This window comes from Aethalodelphis obliquidens, unplaced genomic scaffold (assembly GCF_003676395.1).
Source record: "Aethalodelphis obliquidens isolate GAN/ISIS:26980383/991018 unplaced genomic scaffold, ASM367639v1 scaffold12, whole genome shotgun sequence".
Classification (NCBI taxonomy): domain Eukaryota; kingdom Metazoa; phylum Chordata; class Mammalia; order Artiodactyla; family Delphinidae; genus Aethalodelphis; species Aethalodelphis obliquidens.
This window is the reverse complement of record NW_020837956.1, coordinates 37,475,405-37,493,165: the sequence shown is the minus strand read 5'-3', so window position 1 is coordinate 37,493,165 and position 17,761 is coordinate 37,475,405. Positions and strand designations below refer to the sequence as shown.

The following is a 17,761-nucleotide window of genomic DNA, read 5'->3' as shown; positions in this document are numbered from 1 at the left end:
ACTAGATGTCTGCAGTGTCTAGTCAGCAAGTAGTAGATATTTCCGCAAAAAGAAAATGGCTATGATTCTGAGGTTTCCTCAAAACTTATTAAATTGTTTTTAAAATATCAAAATAAAGGACCAAAACAAAGTATTGTTTGGTAAGGCATTATCCTTATCACAAAACTAATTCTGACCACATCATCCTAAGTAAAAGGCTGGTTGAGCAGTGTCAAAACAGAAATTTGAAATATTATCTTCATGAAAACTATTTAAATTGATCTTTTAAAAACCTCTATCATTGCTTAAAATGCGAACTGAAAAATATCAAAGTTTTATACTAAAATATCTCAATGGTGTCTAAAACTCTGTAATAAAAGTAGACAGAAAATCTTTATCTACAGTTTTTATTTTACTCCCTTTCTTCTTACTAAATGTATGTTAACAAAAAAAGCCCTCAAATGATCTAGACAAAAGCTTTTAGCTCAACACATAATTGCCAGAAAATTACAATAATTGTACCAATTAAAATAATCTTGAATGAACAGTATGTCATCTTAATGTTCCAATGGTTTACAGAGGGATCTACTTAATTAGCTGAAATTGCTTTCCAGTGTTAGTATCAAATGTCATTTGTTAAAAGTTGAACAATTTAGAAAATAATTTAACAAAGCAATTTTACCAAACACCAAGAACCAACATTTTCTTTTTCAGCTGAATATATCAAGCAGATGTGTCATCAAATTGCTATAAAAATAAATGAGGCTTTTTATGGATTAAAAAAATTTTACTACTAGTGTTAAAAATACTATTTTCTGATTGTTTTCACCAAATCAGATTTCTTTAATAAAATAAATGAATATCAATTATATACTGCTGCTTTTTGTCTGTTGTAAATAACACTTTTTATTATTCAAATGACAAGCAATAGCATCAGAGAACTCAACTATGGTTAACTAGAAACAGTCATCTAAGTTATTCTAACATATTCCAATATATGATTTTTCAATGTTGATCAAATTGGCTTCCTATAGTTTTTCATTAAGAAATCATCTTAAATTACTTTGTCAATTCCTTATGAATTCTCAGATTCTTATTACATTGTCTTTTTTCTCTTCCTTAGACTACCGACAAAGCAGTCTTTATAAGTATTTGCAGGTATATAGGACACAATTATTTCTTTAAAAAAAAAAAGGCATCTCAAAATCACCCTGAATCCAACCCATTCATGGATGGCAGGCCCACCAAGAGCTGAAGTCCAAAATAAGAAATTAACTTAATGGTAAAACAAAGTTCCCATTACCTCATTATACCTCCAATATATAACAATCTATATTTATTTGAACAAAATAAAATATTCCCCCTACAAAAATTTACTCCAAGCTATTTTTATTATATGATTAAAAATACCCCCCCAAAAGCATTTCTTTGACAAATGTTCTACTGATATATTAATGAACAGGGTGAAAAATTACTATTATCTTTAAACTACAGGTGATACATTCTCTTTTGTCTGTAAGATATATTTTAATTATTTAAAAATATAAATTTTTCAAAGTTTCCTTGAATATTAGGAAGTCATATAAGCTTGAGGCTCAAATGCTAGAAATTAGGGTGAAAGTTTTAAAAGGTCAAGTAATTGCCTATTAGCAAATAACAGTAGTTTTAGCCTGAAAAGTTTTCTATCATCCAGAAGGCAATGTTTTAGCCTGACATTGATAAAAACCTGTTAATTGGCTGTTTGAGCCATCACATTTTTACTTTCCTCCAGTCGTTTCAAATATGTATGTTTTACCTTCAATCAGAATATAAGTTTCTCAACACTTGAGTATTTAGGGACAAAAGATATGTTGTATGTAATACACCCTCTAATGGTCTAGGAAAAAAAAAAGGGTGTGTGTGGGGGGGCGGGTAATGGTGTTTTGGGGAGATTCACGCTGAAGTATTTAGGTGTGAAAAACACTTTTGGATGGTTTGGCAAAAGGAAAGTGTATGTATGTGTGTGTAGATATGTGTGTAAGTTGCTCGAGGGCCTAAGATGCTTTGTATAGTTGTCTCTCTATGTACCCCACCTGCTCAGCCAGCCCCTGGAACACATGAAAGCACAAAGGACAACAATCTAAGCCCTGACCCATAGTAAAAACTCACACTAAATACACATTAAATGAAGAAAATTAACTAGAATGGATAAACAAAAATCAAGGGAAGCCATTAGGTCTCACACCTACTCATCTTGGTTTCTTTAAGAAAAGAGACAAGATTTCAGGAAGGCATGTTTTATTCAAATGATAATATCTAAAATGAGACTGAGGGCTTCCCTGGTGGAGCAGTGGTTGAGAGTCCGCCTGCCGATGCAGGGGACACGGGTTTGTGCCCCGGTCTGGGAAGATCCCACAGAGCGGCTGGGCCCGTGAGCCATGGCTGCTGAGCCTGCGCGTCCAGAGCCTGTGCTCCGCAACGGGAGAGGCCACAACGGTGAGAGGCCCGCGTATCGCAAAAAAAATAAAATAAAATAAAATGAGACTGAAATACTCTTCATCCTTTTTATATCTTTTGTCTCCCAGCGACTATCCCAGCAAAAAAGTAACTAGAAAACTACAAAACCATGACTTTCTAATTTAAATTACTGCCAATGATAAGTTAAAAGCTCATTTTCATAAAAACATGCTCAATATTTTCTATATAGTTTGACAACATGCAGAAGAAATAAGATAAATTTTCTGCAAAGAAATTAGACACTGTGCATTTAAAAAAATTTTTTAAAATATATGTGATTTTTCACTTGAATAGCTCATTAACCCAAGAGTTGCAGATTCTGATCATACTTGACCTCACTGATGGACTGTCCATCTTACTTCCTACAGGAACAGAACTGGCTAACTTGACTTCTTGGCATTTGTGGATTGCAGGTCTTAAAATACTAATGAACGCTGCACCGTCTGCATCCACTTGCTCCATGCCTTTTAGAGGTACCAGCTGATTCTAACATTAGAATCAATCAATCAATCAAGTGTGGTTTGTGATTCATCCTGCCACCATGAAACAAAATGGTAGGTTTTTTTTTTAAAAGCTTTCAATAGAGCTATGTATATATACACAATGATCTTCAATTACACGTGGCATGTGTGTAAAGGTTACTAAAACCACATAAGTGTACTAAGGAATACAGTTCTTGGAATCATTTAATGTAAACTATGTCCTTAAGTAAAAATCTTAACAAAGCAACAAATATTTACTGAACTATCACTATGGAGAACAAAAGTAATGGGAAGAGGAAAATTTCTTAATAAGAACCAGGTACTTCATGTTTGTATCCCTCCTCTCTTTTTATTTGTTCAAATTATAGCATTTATCGTCCTATATTTTAACTATTTACTGTGCTTTCCCACTGCGTTAAAATGTCTTTTTAAGTCACAGAGAAGGTGAAAGAACAGGACAACCAACTCCCAAACACACCTCACCTAGATTCACAAATTGTCAACATCATGTCACAATACACCTGCTATCTCCCTCCTCCCCATATATAGGTACATGTATACACATCCACATAATATATACACAGGTATACTTACAGACATGTGCGTATCTACACACACATACATACACTTTCCTTTTGCCAAACCATCTGAAAGTGTATTTCACACTTCAATACTTCAGCATGAACCTCCCCCAAACACCCTTACCATGCCTAAGGAAATTAACATTAATTCAAAAATTCTTCCTTACCAATTGCCCGCAAAATGCCCTTCAGTGACCTGCTTTTCTTCTGATACAGATCCCTATCACAGCTCACACACTGCATTTTGGCTGTGGGACCTATCTCTTCAGTCTCCCCAGTCACCAATATGGAATTCAAGCCAGTTGTCTTGTAGAATGTTCCACATTCCAGATTCATCTGGCTGCTTCCTCAGAATTAGAATCATAGTACAACACGGCTGGCAACGGTACCAGAAAGGTGATGTGGTACCTTCTACCACATTTTATCTAGTGGCCTATGATGCTATGCACCCCATTAATGATGCCAGGCTTGACTGTTTGATTAAAAATGCGATGACAGCCAGATATCGCCACTGCAAGCACGTGTCTTCGCTGTAATTATATGTAACCTGGGGGTGATATTTTGAGACCATGTACGCCTCCTGTGTTCCCCAACAACTTTCCTCCAGTGGTTTCTGCAACCACCGATGATCCTTGCTTGAATCAATTATCACACGGGATTTAAAAAAATGATAATTTTTCTACTTCATTCATTCCTTCTACACTTATCTGCTGGCAGTCTCTTAAAACAAAGAATTATTCCTTTTTCCTCTCTTCTAAGTATTACTATGGACTCATTGGATTTCTTTTGTTGATATGTTATAATCCATTACCATCATTTTTCTTTGTGATTCTCAAATGGGCCCAAGGTGCTTGAAAGGTGCTCCTTCAAGCTAAGTCCTGTGCCCTTCTGTGCAGACCTCACTGTCTTTGAACATTCTCCTTCCTTGATTTCTGGCACAACAATGCAGGCTCCCCCTGAGCTTTCCCTGCCTTAGACCTGGAATCAGCCATTTCTCCAAGGAGTCCCAATCAGAAACCACGATCTAGGCACCAGATGCGCTCACAATTTGGGGGTATTTTTGCTCCCTTTTGGTGGGCAAAACTAGAGGAAACCTCATTTTAAATTATGAGTTAATATTTAATATCTCCAAATCCAGTCTACTACCATAGTGCTCCTCCTAATTTCTTCGATTCAATATTTGTATATCCCTTCTCCCACAGGGAGAACACCGGCTTCCAAAAATATCTATTAATTCATTTTTTACTCTGTCCTATGATACATTCAAAAGGATTTCAGGAGTATAATACCAATACTATTATCAGCAACAAACCTACTAAGCTCAAGATTTCTTTGCAGTTAATTTTGTCTTCAGTATATTATACTAAGAATAAAGAATCAGAGAACTGAGTTCAAAGGTGTTTGAATTAATTTTTTTCTGTGTGGTTATATTTTCAATTTCATGTACCATTAGGATCATCTCTTTCTGTTTGTATTCAATATTAGGGTTTGCTTTTCCCATCCTTTTTGTTTCTCGATTATGATACAAAAGGCAAACTACATAAAAATATACATTCAGAGACATCTCATTCCCCATCTAAGTAAGCATCCTCTTTAGGTAAACATTTTTATTAGTTTCTGGCTTACCCTTCCCATGGGTTTGTTTTATATTTTCATGAAAAATAATATATACTTACATATGTATATACAGACGTACTTATTCCCCCTTCTTCCTTATACAAACAGAAACATGTTATATACTCTTTTGCATTTTTCACTTACTAATATACCCTGAAATTTTCACCATATCAAATCATAGCTTTTTCTCATTTTCTACAGCTACGAGGCACTCTATTATGGAAGCTGTGCCATAATTTATCCAAGCAATGTTCCCATAAATGTGCATTTAAATTATGCTGCTACAGATAAGGTCACAATAAACAACCCTGTACAACCAGTTTTATAACTGTGGAGGTGTGTGTTTAAATTTCTACACATGAGATTATAGGATCAAAAAGTAAACATATATTTGCCTGGTCGCCTTCCTCCAGCATCAGGACCAGGGCCCCCAAGTAGCAGACGCTTAGATTTTTTTTTGAGTGAACTCAATTATGAATTTTTTTGAGAGCTTTAAAAACTTTTTGTTTATTTTCACATCTCTCCTGCTTCTATTTCCTGAGGACACAGACCTTCTTTCACCAATTACTCACTCTCTTCACAGAACATGCAGAGAGCCCAGTGCTGGGAACCCTAGGCACACTGTCCTTAACATGTGAGAAATTGAGCAATGTTCCCGGACTCCTGAGACACAATAAACTTCTAAGCATTATATTCAATTAAAGGAAGGTGAAGAGACTGACTTGAGTCCTATGTGTATCAAACCAAAAACTGTGCTCATCTAGCAAACATTCATTATTATACAGCACCTATGCTATGATGCAAACGTTTATTCATGAAATAATATTTTACTGCACAACCAAGGGAAAAAACAGTCATGTATCTTATAATAAAAAGATGATTTCTAAAACATCAAAGAGCAGATGCAATCAGTGACACTGCTCCACAGACCCATGGTAGCTGTGTTTCGCTGCCATCTACGAGAGCACCTACTTGACACAGCTCACAGAATTCAATCTGTTTAATTTAGCACAAATTAAACAGCAAAACCTACAAGAGCTCAAGTCTGTAGACTTGATACTACAACCAGCCTCTATATTCTAGAATCAGTTATTCACCTAGACAATATTAGATAAAATATGTACATGAAAACTGGGGATTGGAAAATAATGAAAACCACATGCTGACAATACTCTAAGAAAAATTACTTGGTATCTTAAAAGTTCTGATGTATAAACTCTACACTGAATGGTTCGTTAGATTTAATATTTCACTTACATGTTCAAAAGAGTAGTCTCAATTATACCAAGTTTTATACAATTGTATAGTTCCCTTGTATTATACTTTTTCTAAGAGGTATTTTTATTTAGAGTTGTAACTGAAAACTTTGAAGGTATTAAGTATTCTGGTAAACAAAAGGGATTATAATTTTATTTGTTTATTTGACAAGAAAGTCAAACTCTTAAAACTTGACATGTTTGACATTTCACTGAGCATTAACTGTATGGCTTTCCAGAAAAAATTAATCAATTTCTTTACCAGAAGTAAATTTAAAAAGTACTTCAGGGGCTTCCCTGGTGGCGCAGTGGTTGAGAGTCCACCTGCCGATGCAGGGGACACGGGTTTGTGCCCCGGTCTGGGAAGATCCCACATGCCGCGGAGCGGCTGGGCCCATGAGCCATGGCCGCTGAGCCTGCGCATCCGGAGCCTGTGCTCCGCAATGGGAAAGGCCACACAACAGTGAGGGGCCCACGTACCGTGAAAAAAAAAAAAAAGTACTTCAAATGACTGACTATAAAAGAAAAATAGTTCTTTTTATTGTTTTATAGAACAACTTATTGTTCTATAAAAGAACAATAAATTGTTCATATATTTTATAAATCCTTTATTGTTTAATGCAAAGAATGTTTTCCAGCCAGTATTCACAGTTCCTCAAATCCTCCAGATATAAAGCTGTGAATATACCTGCACTAATGATTTGGAAAATGTAACCTCCTTAATATTTCTATAAAGACACTTAGAATAAAAAATAAAATAGAAATAAATAATAATGTTTTAAGGTTTTCATTTTGTATATACAAATAACATCGAGCTAACAGGACTATGAAACATTTTTCATCATATAGGTTACACTGAAATAGGAAGAATATAGACAAATAAGTCTGTAAATTTTCCATAATGGGATATATACCTGTGCTAATACAACTCCAAATTATAATGGAATTAATGAGAATGATTAGTTGAACCCAGAACTCTACATTTTCTACATTTTGTATTCATTTTGCTTTATATGCATTAACTTTCTTCTGAAAAGTCAACTCAGTCTAAGGTAAACTTAAATATAAAGAGGTCAGATAAAGTACCTTTCATAGATGGTTTTCAATGTCATTTGATCTGGAATACCTTCAGTCTCTTCCAAATATAATATGAGCCATGAAGTTCGGTATGGCCACTGCTCAGTAAGGTTGATCCAGCTAGCAAGCCTGTCCCAGTTGAAACTTATCTGATTGGCTCTCAGTAATCGCCCTTTAAGGAATACAAAAAATGTTTTAAATTAATAGGCATGTAACGTTAAGCCAAATATTCTGTATATTCAAAAATAATTCAACTTTAAATCTTTTAAAATTTGCCATTTAATTTACACTACAAACTGAAACCTAGTACTTATATGGATATGGCTTAAACACAACTCTGTTTAATTCTAAAGTAATTTTTTTGTGATTTGCCGTTGGTGCTACACACTGCTTTGATGACATTTATGCAGGCAAAAATCTTTCAGGATGGCATGTCAGACGGTCTTGACCCTACCCACAATCATACAGCAGAACATCAATGCACCCATGATAAGCCCCATCCTCCTATGGACCTTGAACAAATCCAAATATGCTGGATTGTACATTTACCCGTTTTATTACGGGTAAATGTACAATCCCATACACTTTCATTTTTATGTACTAAGGGTGGCTTATGTAAGTAATCTATCAAGTGAATAATAATATGTTTCTAAAATTTGTTTACATATATTTAAAAACTCCTATCACCAGGGTTTTCTTAGGACTCTAATTCAGTGTTCTACCATTGGACATGCCTACATTAGGACACTTGGCAATCCCTGAACTTTCAGAACAGATGATTTGTTTCATTGCTTCATCAATTTTTCCTTGATCTTGTTGGGATTCTGAACTGCTGATATCATTGCTTTTTAGTTTTAAACATTGTCAGTTTTATTTCATCATTATCTAGACTAAGATATCTATTTGTTTTGGTTCAAATATGAATCGTCCCTTTCCTTACTACTAATAGATATAGATTTGTAATTCCCCCATCCAATTCTTCCCATATCCTCAACCCTCATTCCCCCAGCAGATCTGCTTTTATGGGCAAACCACATTATCATCACCGGATTCCTTTTCCCCTAGAAAATGGGATCTGGTCTGCTAAAAACGTGACAAGGTCTTTACTTTCAATCCAAGCGAGCTACGGTCACATGCATTTGAGAGCTACAAAAACTCACTGACGTATCACAATATATGGATATATGATACTAACGCTGGGGATAAAATGCTTAACAAAAGAGATATGATCCCAGCCTTCATGAAGCTTACACTCCAGTGGGCCAGACAAATAAATCAAACAAAAATCATGAAATGACTTAATCACAAATTGTGCCGAGAGGAGATCCACTCTCAGTAGAGTATAAACAGGTTAACACAGAACTAAAAGTTTAAAACCCTAGACAACTAGAGGCAAGGCATTAAAATGTGCTTGCAACATTGACAACATACTTCTTGAACTTTAAAAGATGAAAAAACTGGTGAAAAAAACTTTTAGAACTGAATTGGAAACATGGGTTAAAACAATATGTGAACTAATTTTCATCCCATGATTAGGCTTGATCCCCCACACATTTGTGGGAAGGCAATGAAGGCTTCAAAACTAACTACAGTTGCTCTATTGAGTTTTTAAACCTCACTCATTCAGTATGTTAGTTACTGATGACAGACACAGAAGGCTTACTCCCCACCCTAAAAGAACTCAAGAGTGTACTGGAAAAGATGGATAGATAAGAAAACAATTACTTACAATCCTAACAGATAAGACTCTTCTGGAGATACACACATATTGCTGTGAGAAAATAAAAAATGCACTCCAAATCCAGAAGCAGCAGTTACAGGAAGGTTTCCTTAAGAAAGTAACCCCTAGAACTAAGCTATGCAAGGTGAGTATGAGTCAATCTGATGAGGAAGGGCTGAGGCAAGAGGAGAAAGTTAGGGCAGTCAAACAAAGGCAACAGCAAATGCAGTCATGAATTCATGAAACTAGCAGATACAGAGAACAGACAAACTATTTTAAAAGTGTGAGTGAATAAAAATAACGTTAAGTATTTGAAGTGTTCTAGCATACAACAGTTAAGAAATAAAGCAGTAGCGGGGGCTTCCCTGGTGGCGCAGTGGTTAAGAATCCGCCTGCCAATGCAGTGGACATGGGTTTGCGCCCTGGTCCGCGAAGATCCCACATGCCGCGGAGCGGCTGGGCCCGTGAGCCATAGCCGCTGAGCCTGTGAGCCCAGAGCTGCTTTGCAACGGAAAAGGCCGCAACAGTGAGAGGCCCACGTACCGCAAAAAAATAAATAAATAAAATAGATGTATAGAAAATCTGAATTTCAACATTTTAAAATATAAGCGAACTAAGACATCCTAAGTTCATGGATTGGAAGACTTAATATTGTTAAAATGTCAATATTAGCCAAAGCAATCTACAGATTCAATGTAACCCTGTCAAAATCCCAATGACATTTTCTGTAGAAACAGAAAAACCCATCTTAAAATTTACATGGAGTCTCAAGGGACCCTGAATAACTAAAACATCCCTGAAAAAGAAGAACAAAACTGGAGGAATCACACTTCCTGATTTCAAAACTTACTACAAAGTTACAGTAATCAAAACAGTGTGATATTGGCAAAATGCAGACATAATAGACCAACAGAACAGAATAGTGAACCCAGAAATAAATCCTCACATATATGGTCAGATGATTTTTGAGAAGGGTGCCAAGACCATTCAATGGGGAAAGGACAGTCTTTTCAATAAATGATGCTTGGAAAACTGGATACCCATATGCAAAATAATGAAGTTGAACTTACCTAACACCATATACAAAAATTAACTCAAAATGGATCAAGGACCTAAATTTAAGACTTAAAGCATTAGAAAACACAGGATAAAAACTTCATGATATTGGATTTGGCAATGATTTCTTGACATGACACCAAAAGCACAGGTAACAGAAGAAAAAAATAGACAAACTGAACTTAATAAAAAATTTTAAATTCTGTATATCAAAAGACACTATCTGTAGAATAAAAAGGCAACCCACGGAATGGGAGAAAATATTTGAAAATCATATATCTGAAAAGGGATTAATATCCAGAATATACAGGGAACTCCTAAAACTCAACAACAACAGCAAAAAAAGTCCGACTCAAAAATTGGCAAAGGACTTGAACAGACATTTCTCCAAAGAAGATACATTAATGGCCAATAAGCACATAAAAAGATGCTCAACATCACTAATCATTAGGGAAATGCAAGTCAAAACTACAATGGGATACCACCTCACACCCACTGGGATAGCTATTATCAAAACACCAGAAAACAACAAGGTTGGTGAGGATGTAGAAAAATTGCTTGTTTACTGTTGGTGGGAAAAACTTCTTTTTTTACTATGGAAAAAAGTATGGAGGTTCCACCAAAAGTTTAAAATAGAAACACCATGTGACCCAGCAATTCCACTTCTGGGTATATACCAAAAAAGAACTGAAAGCACTGTCTCCAAAATATATATGAACACCCGTGTTATAGCAGCATTATTCACAACAGCTAAAAATATGGAAGCAACCCACATGTCCATTGACAGATGAATGGATAAGCAAAACTTGGTATACACATACAGTAGAATATTAGCCTTAAAAAGGAAGAAAATTCTGAAATCTGCTACAACATGGGTGAACCTTGATAAAATTGTGCTAAATGAAATAAGCTAGTCACAGAAAGACAAATATTGTATGATTCCAACTATATGAGGTATTCAGAGTAGCCAAAATGATAGAGACAAAGTATAGTGGTGGCTGCCAGGGGCCGGGGGGAGAGGAGCAGGAGGATGAGAAGAGAGTTCCAGGTTTACAAGATGAAGAGTGACGTAGATGGATGGTAGTGACGGCTGCACAACTATGGGAACTGTACCCTTAAAAATGGTTAAGTTGATAAATATTTGTGTATTTCATTTAACACAATAAAAAAAGAAAAAATATATATCTTTGAAAACAGAAACAGCATGTAAAATCTGAATTTCAACATTTTAAATTATAAATTAATTATACTCAGTTATACAAATTAGCATAAAATTATGTTTATACGAAGAGAAAAATTAAAGCTGAGAAGAAATTTTAAAATTTTTAAGTCATCGAGTTTTAAAATAACAGTAGACAACTGGTAGTTGATTTTCATTGTCAAAGCTAATATTGGTTTTATTAGACACACTTAATGCGAATAAAACTGGTATTCAGCAGTGTAATCATATAAACCCAGTACATCCTTTTGTTTCTGAAATTGGATTGCTTTATTAATGTTAAGCCTTATTATCTACCATACAACAGTAAGAAAACAAAATTCACCTGTCACAGAAACGATATTAAGTAATCTTCTCATGGTCTGAGGACTTATGTCACTGAACCAGTCCTCTGTAACCAGCAGTTTTGTGAGATCAAAGGACATCTGCCGAGTAATCGTGCGCTGCATCTGTCTTCTTCGGTAAGTATCCTGAAACAGTGAACCCATACTTCGAGCCTGAGAACTTAAGGCTTTTTGAGAAGTTAATATATGTTTATGTCAACAACAAAAACAATCCAAAATTTTAGTCAAAGAGAAAGACTATATAGTAATAACAGGTATTATTATTACTTCCTGAGGCAGAATATTTACAGAACAGTTATAAAGTAATATTAGCAGCAACTGCATCAAATGCTATGGTTTAGCTTCAGATGTATTTTGATTTATAGTTGCACAGAGAAAGCTCGATGCCTTGAAGATCATAAATAAGCAGAATTGTGTAAAGAAAATTCAACTCAAACTCTTATGGGAGCTCAGTATTTATAGGAACCCTGAAATAATAAAGCAAATAACCCCTCATCTAGATTTAAGGATTCAGCATTTTGATTTTTAGGTTATTTTTAAACGTATGACACAGCTGCTCTAACTATCCTCACATCTGCATAAGAATTAAAGGCTCTCTCCTGGGTGGGATGGGGTAGGGAATCCCATCTAATCAGAGGAGGAACAGGCACAACAAAGGTGCGTTCTCATCTAAGGTCATGAGACAGGGGAATGTGGATACAATTATAGGGAACCCAGGAGTCCAGACTCACAGGACAGAAATTCAAAACTGTAAATCACACCCTGCTCTTAATTTAGAGCTGTCAACTGTCATTCATAATATTATTTTCACATCCATACTTGTACATGGTAGAGGCATAAAGTCAAAATATCACTGAAGACACATTTTTTAAAATGTAAAATGTCCCAATTTAATGTTAGCAAACTAGGGGGGAAAATAAATGGCGCTAATGCTAGCCCAGCCTAGCCATCCTTAAGCAGCACTATCACCATAACTTACCTGCAAGTGGACATCTTCCTGCCTTGTAATACTCCCTTATTCTTTACAAAAGAAGGCTCCTAAAGATAGGGTAGGACAGGGAAACTACAGTGTTCCAGGAGAAAACCAAGGGACTGGGAAGGGCACAAAAATCACTATGTGGGGAGAAAAAAAGAGTACACATCTCACAAACATCGGGGAAGGAGGAAGGCCAACAGGAAAACAAAGCAAGGAATTGTTCTCACACTACACGCCTCTCTCTCCCTTACAGCTATGGTGACATGGGTCCCTGGAATAAACACAACTTGACCTGGAATGAACCCAGTGGTTCTCTAACCCTCGATGAAATCATCTGGGGAGCTTTAAAATCTCACCCTCAGAGGTTCTGATTCAATCGGTCTGGAATCTGGAGTGGCACCTGGGCTGAGAGCAGGCTGGGAGAGGACAGGCACTCCTATATAATTTACAGTTATTATGGCTCTAGGTTCAGACATTCCTTGAAAAACCACCTGAAGCTGAAAGGAAATCCGATGATAAAATTTACTGATGAGCTCAACGCAGTATTTATAAAATATTACGTGGCATCACCTTGGTTTTATTTAAATAATAGCAATATAAACAAATGGCTCAAAACATAAGGTAACTTACCCGTCTATTAAGGGCCGTCTTACTACCAAGTTTTGTCATCTCTCCAAGGCTGTTTTGTGAAACTCTCCTGTCAGCATCTTCCTGCAACCCTTAAAGAATTTATCAAGAAAGCACCATTGTATTAAAACTCTGTTGTATGTGATATTTAAAGAGTAGTGAAATATGAACAGTATTTTTCAAGGTAAAAGGAGATGCACCATAAAAAACTACAGAACTACTTCAAACCCAAAGTACCTGAGGAACTCGATCTCTACCTGTATTATCTGAGCATGGAATATCTCCATTAGCTGTTGAAGTTACAAGAAATTTTCTTGCACTGCTTAGTCCACGACTATTGAGGAAAACAGGCAGATGAACTATGTTGCGCATATAGTCATGTCCATTGATGTTTGAGTCACGAAGCACGCTGTTGAGGTTCTGGTTAATTGCCTTTATAATAATATGTGGATCACTTGCAAAAATAGCAATGAATGGGCCTTTTGAAAACAGAACTCGGACCTGCGGTAGAAGAAATGTATAGTTATGATAAGATAAAAACTTTAAATTATCCAAAGTAATAAAACACCTCTTCAAAATCTGTGTTGTCCTTTGGTGACTATATTTTTAAAATACCATTTCCTTTTCATTCAAGTATTATTCTACATGAAAACAAATTTTACCAAAGTCTCAATCTGGTTTGTCACCATCTGACAATTTTTCAACATTTGAGAGTGATAAAATCTCCAAAGAAAACAATTAATCCTGTCGTATTTCGAGACACTTATGGTCTACATAAGAGGTAAGATCAACACACATGAGAAATATTCATGAATACATATGACGTACTAACCACATTGGTCTCCGACCACAGTTACACACTGCTGTTTATAACGTACCTTACAGAGAGCCACTGACGTGCCCTACTTTAATAGAACTCTACAAATTCTGTGGTTTCCCTACCCTTAACTCCATTCCAACCATAACTATCTGCAAAGAAAAGCTGGAGTCACACTATGGACTTTAGAGACCCTCTATTCACTTTTTTCCTCACACTGCCGTTAAGCTAGAATTGTTTCAATCTGCTTGTGATGAAACTTTTACTCTTGCTATGTTTCTGCATAAAACATGGTTGTTTTTACAAAAGAAGTATTATTCAAACTCCACTTGAGATACTCATGAAGCGACTCCTCTCAGCTGCCACATATGTGACAATGACAAGTTTCAAGTGGTTCAGACATACGGTGTCCAGCATCTGGAGTACTCTGTCCTGCTCACAGGCATCCAGCCCGTCGATGATAACCACCAGCCTTGTCTGATTCTGAGTGAAGCTGTCAATGGTTTTTGCCATCCTGGCCATCAATTCCACTTCACACTTAAGAACCTGTGCAAAAGAAAGGATACAAAGCACTGAAATCTGAGAAGGTTAAGCACATTTCTTAAAAAGCCTGACAGAAAGTCAGCTAAAGGAAGAAAAGAAATCCAATGTCCTCACTGCCAGTTGTGGTTCCGCTTAAAACTGTAGCAAGTGCTTCACCTAAATTAGAGCATTTATTACAATAAGGTAGACACTGTCATATCCATTTTAAAAGGACAGACTTGGCTGAGTGACTTACTTGCTGAGATCACATGCTCTGAATGTCAGAAGACATATTTGAATGCAAATCCAAATAATCTAAATACCACACTACATTTGACCCCCAATGGCATGTGACCTTGATCAAAGTAAGGGGCTGCAGGTAACTGTATAAAGCCCTTTTCTGTTCTAAAAGCATGTTCCTATCTTATATGTTTTGGTGGTTCAATCTGCTTACTCTACCAGGCTCTAGGGCAACCTATATTATTAGGTAGTAATTACCAGCTGTGGAATAATCTGCAACCTTTTGAGTATCTTATAAAAGTCTGTTTTATAAAAATACATTATTTTTGTAACTTTTCCCACTTCACATATGTATTTTCATAGGAAAAATCTAGAGTAAAACTAAAAACAAATGCAACGCTTTAACACTCCCTAAAGCCCCATGGTCATGGGGAGTATATTCACATTAGGATTATTTTCTGCACGGCTTGTGGGATCTTAGTTCCCCCCGAACAGGGATTGAACTCCGGCCCTCGGCAGTGACAGCATGGAGTCCTAACCACTGGACCACCAGGAACCTCCCAGGATTATTTTCTAAGAAGCAGTGAGTGCTTACTTTCATGAATCCTTCACTTTTCAATTTGTGCAGTTTGGAGGCAGCATTATGGAGGCGTTTCCTTTGAGAATTCAGGAGAGAGTCCAGCACCTGCCACCATGTACGACAATTCAGCACAAAGGCCAATCCCACTATCGACGCAACTGATATGAGGACAGCATTCACTGTCAGATGCTTTGGGTCAACTCTGAATATAGCCAGAAGAGTAATTCCAGCAATAATGCAGCCAAAGATAAAAAGGAAGATGACAAAAGATGGGAGACAACACGTTTTTTTCCATTTATTTTTACCTGTAATACAACAAATGGTTTTAACATGTCAAGCATCCAGAAAATCTCAATCATTACGGTGACAGCATATAACAAATCTGATGTTCAACTCATGTTTTCATGCACTGCATCCATCCCATCCTCAAGCCCTACATACACACAAAGAAGAGAAGGAGGTCCTACCCTGCGTATCTTCAGTCTTGAATACTCGGAAAAGCCTGGTTGCCAAAAAGCCAAACTCTCTTTCACAAGCATCCGAGAGGGTGGCAATCATTTCAGCCATTGATGTTTCTCCACCTACACTGGACAACCTATTGTAATCTGTAAACAAAAACCTTGGGGAAAGGGGAAAGAAAATGTTACTCAGCTATCTAAAGAAACGATTTCAACATATGTTATCTCTATCATTTAGCCTGTATTTCTTCATGTCTCTTTCAAAAGGTTGCTTTTAAAATTCTAAGGAGGGAAAACAACTTGTAATTAGGTATCTTCCATTTCTAACATCTTATATACTTTTCTCAGGAAAAGGCAATAACAAAAGTTAAATGTAGTAGACTTATATGAAGTAATTCTGACTAAAGGCAGAAAGGGAAAAAGATTGTGACAGCTTAGCCAAGGAATCAGACATCTCAACAGATCTCATGATACAACGATTAAAATGATTAAAAGGTGACACCCCAGGGCTTCCCTGGTGGCGCAGTGGTTGAGAGTCCACCTGCCAATGCAGGGGACACGGGTTCGTGCCGTGGTCCGGGAAGATCCCACATGCCGCGGAGCGGCTGGGCCTGTGAGCCATGGCCGCTGAGCCTGCGCGTCCAGAGCCTGTGCTCCGCAACGGGAGAGGCCACAACAGTGAGAGGCCCGCGTACCGCAAAAAAAAAAAAAGGTGACACCCCGTATCAGCCAAAAAAAGCTGCACAAAGAAAGTTTTCTAAGCATCAACTGAAGAGATTAAAACCTTGAGAAAATATTATAATAATTAAGAATTGAATGCCATTTAAAAACTCAAGCTTTAGAATGTTTTATTTATAGCTTAAACATCTACCAGGGATTTAGAAAGAAGCTATAAAATATTCATTTCACAGTTGTTCTGCAAAGTAACTGAATTATTCGTATTTTGAGTCTCTGAATGGATATTATTTCTGCATTAGTTCCTTTCTTCCCTTCTACCCCTAAACTAAACTCTCATCTCAATCCTGTAGATAGGCATTGCTTTCAAAATACAATCTAGGATCACACTGTAATATGTATCTGCATGCTATTTTAATTGTTCTAATTTTTAAAAAAAATACCATCTCATTAATTTAAAGTGCTTCTATTTTATATAAAAATATCTTCTCCAATTCTTTTATTACACTCCGCATATTTTCTTTTTACGCTTTTCATTTTAACTTCTCATTTTAAATCCTTTTCTTAATACTCCTATATGTCAATTATTTGTAAGCTTTCATCTTCCTCTCTTATAGTTTTGATGTCTTATCTGGTTTGGCCTATTTACTTTCAGCTTAACTTAAACATATTTTATCTTATAATAATTTTTAAATTCTTAATCTTTTAGTGCATATTTAATTATTTTACTAATTTCTATTGAATTCCTTTTGCTTTCAGTTCTCTAAACTTTTTTTTTTTTCATTTTACTTGCCTCTGGAGCCCTCTAGCCTTCCTTTACTCTTTGACTTACATGTTTCTCATCTTTTCTGAACTGTTTTCTCATACATTTCCTATTTGATATTAAAAATAATTTTAGAGGAGTGGGTAAATATATTTCCACAGGTGAGGAAAGAGCAGCTCAGAGCGCAAGCTGAATTGCCAAAGTTACACCCTGATGTAAACAGATGCCAAGACTCCTTTCACTCTTTTCAAATAGACCAGCACTCTTTTCAAATTT

The 17,761-nt window shown here is 36.2% G+C and overlaps 1 protein-coding gene across 4 annotated transcripts in view; it reads right to left on the bottom strand.

Moving 5' to 3' along the window:
• Positions 1-17,761, bottom strand: part of KIDINS220 (kinase D interacting substrate 220) — a 94,812-nt gene that overhangs the window by 38,974 nt on the left and 38,077 nt on the right. For 3 of the 4 annotated variants that reach the window (XM_027113856.1, XM_027113857.1, XM_027113858.1), the window contains exons 16-22: positions 16,057-16,208; positions 15,605-15,894; positions 14,653-14,793; positions 13,688-13,931; positions 13,434-13,522; positions 11,809-11,953; positions 7,498-7,660 (exon numbers count right to left, since the gene is read on the bottom strand). In XM_027113856.1, the coding sequence (XP_026969657.1) occupies positions 7,498-7,660; positions 11,809-11,953; positions 13,434-13,522; positions 13,688-13,931; positions 14,653-14,793; positions 15,605-15,894; positions 16,057-16,208 (1,224 nt within the window). Of the gene's footprint in view, positions 1-5,214; positions 5,247-7,497; positions 7,661-11,808; positions 11,954-13,433; positions 13,523-13,687; positions 13,932-14,652; positions 14,794-15,604; positions 15,895-16,056; positions 16,209-17,761 lie in introns of all 4 variants that reach the window. The other variant, XM_027113859.1, reaches the window with a different exon arrangement.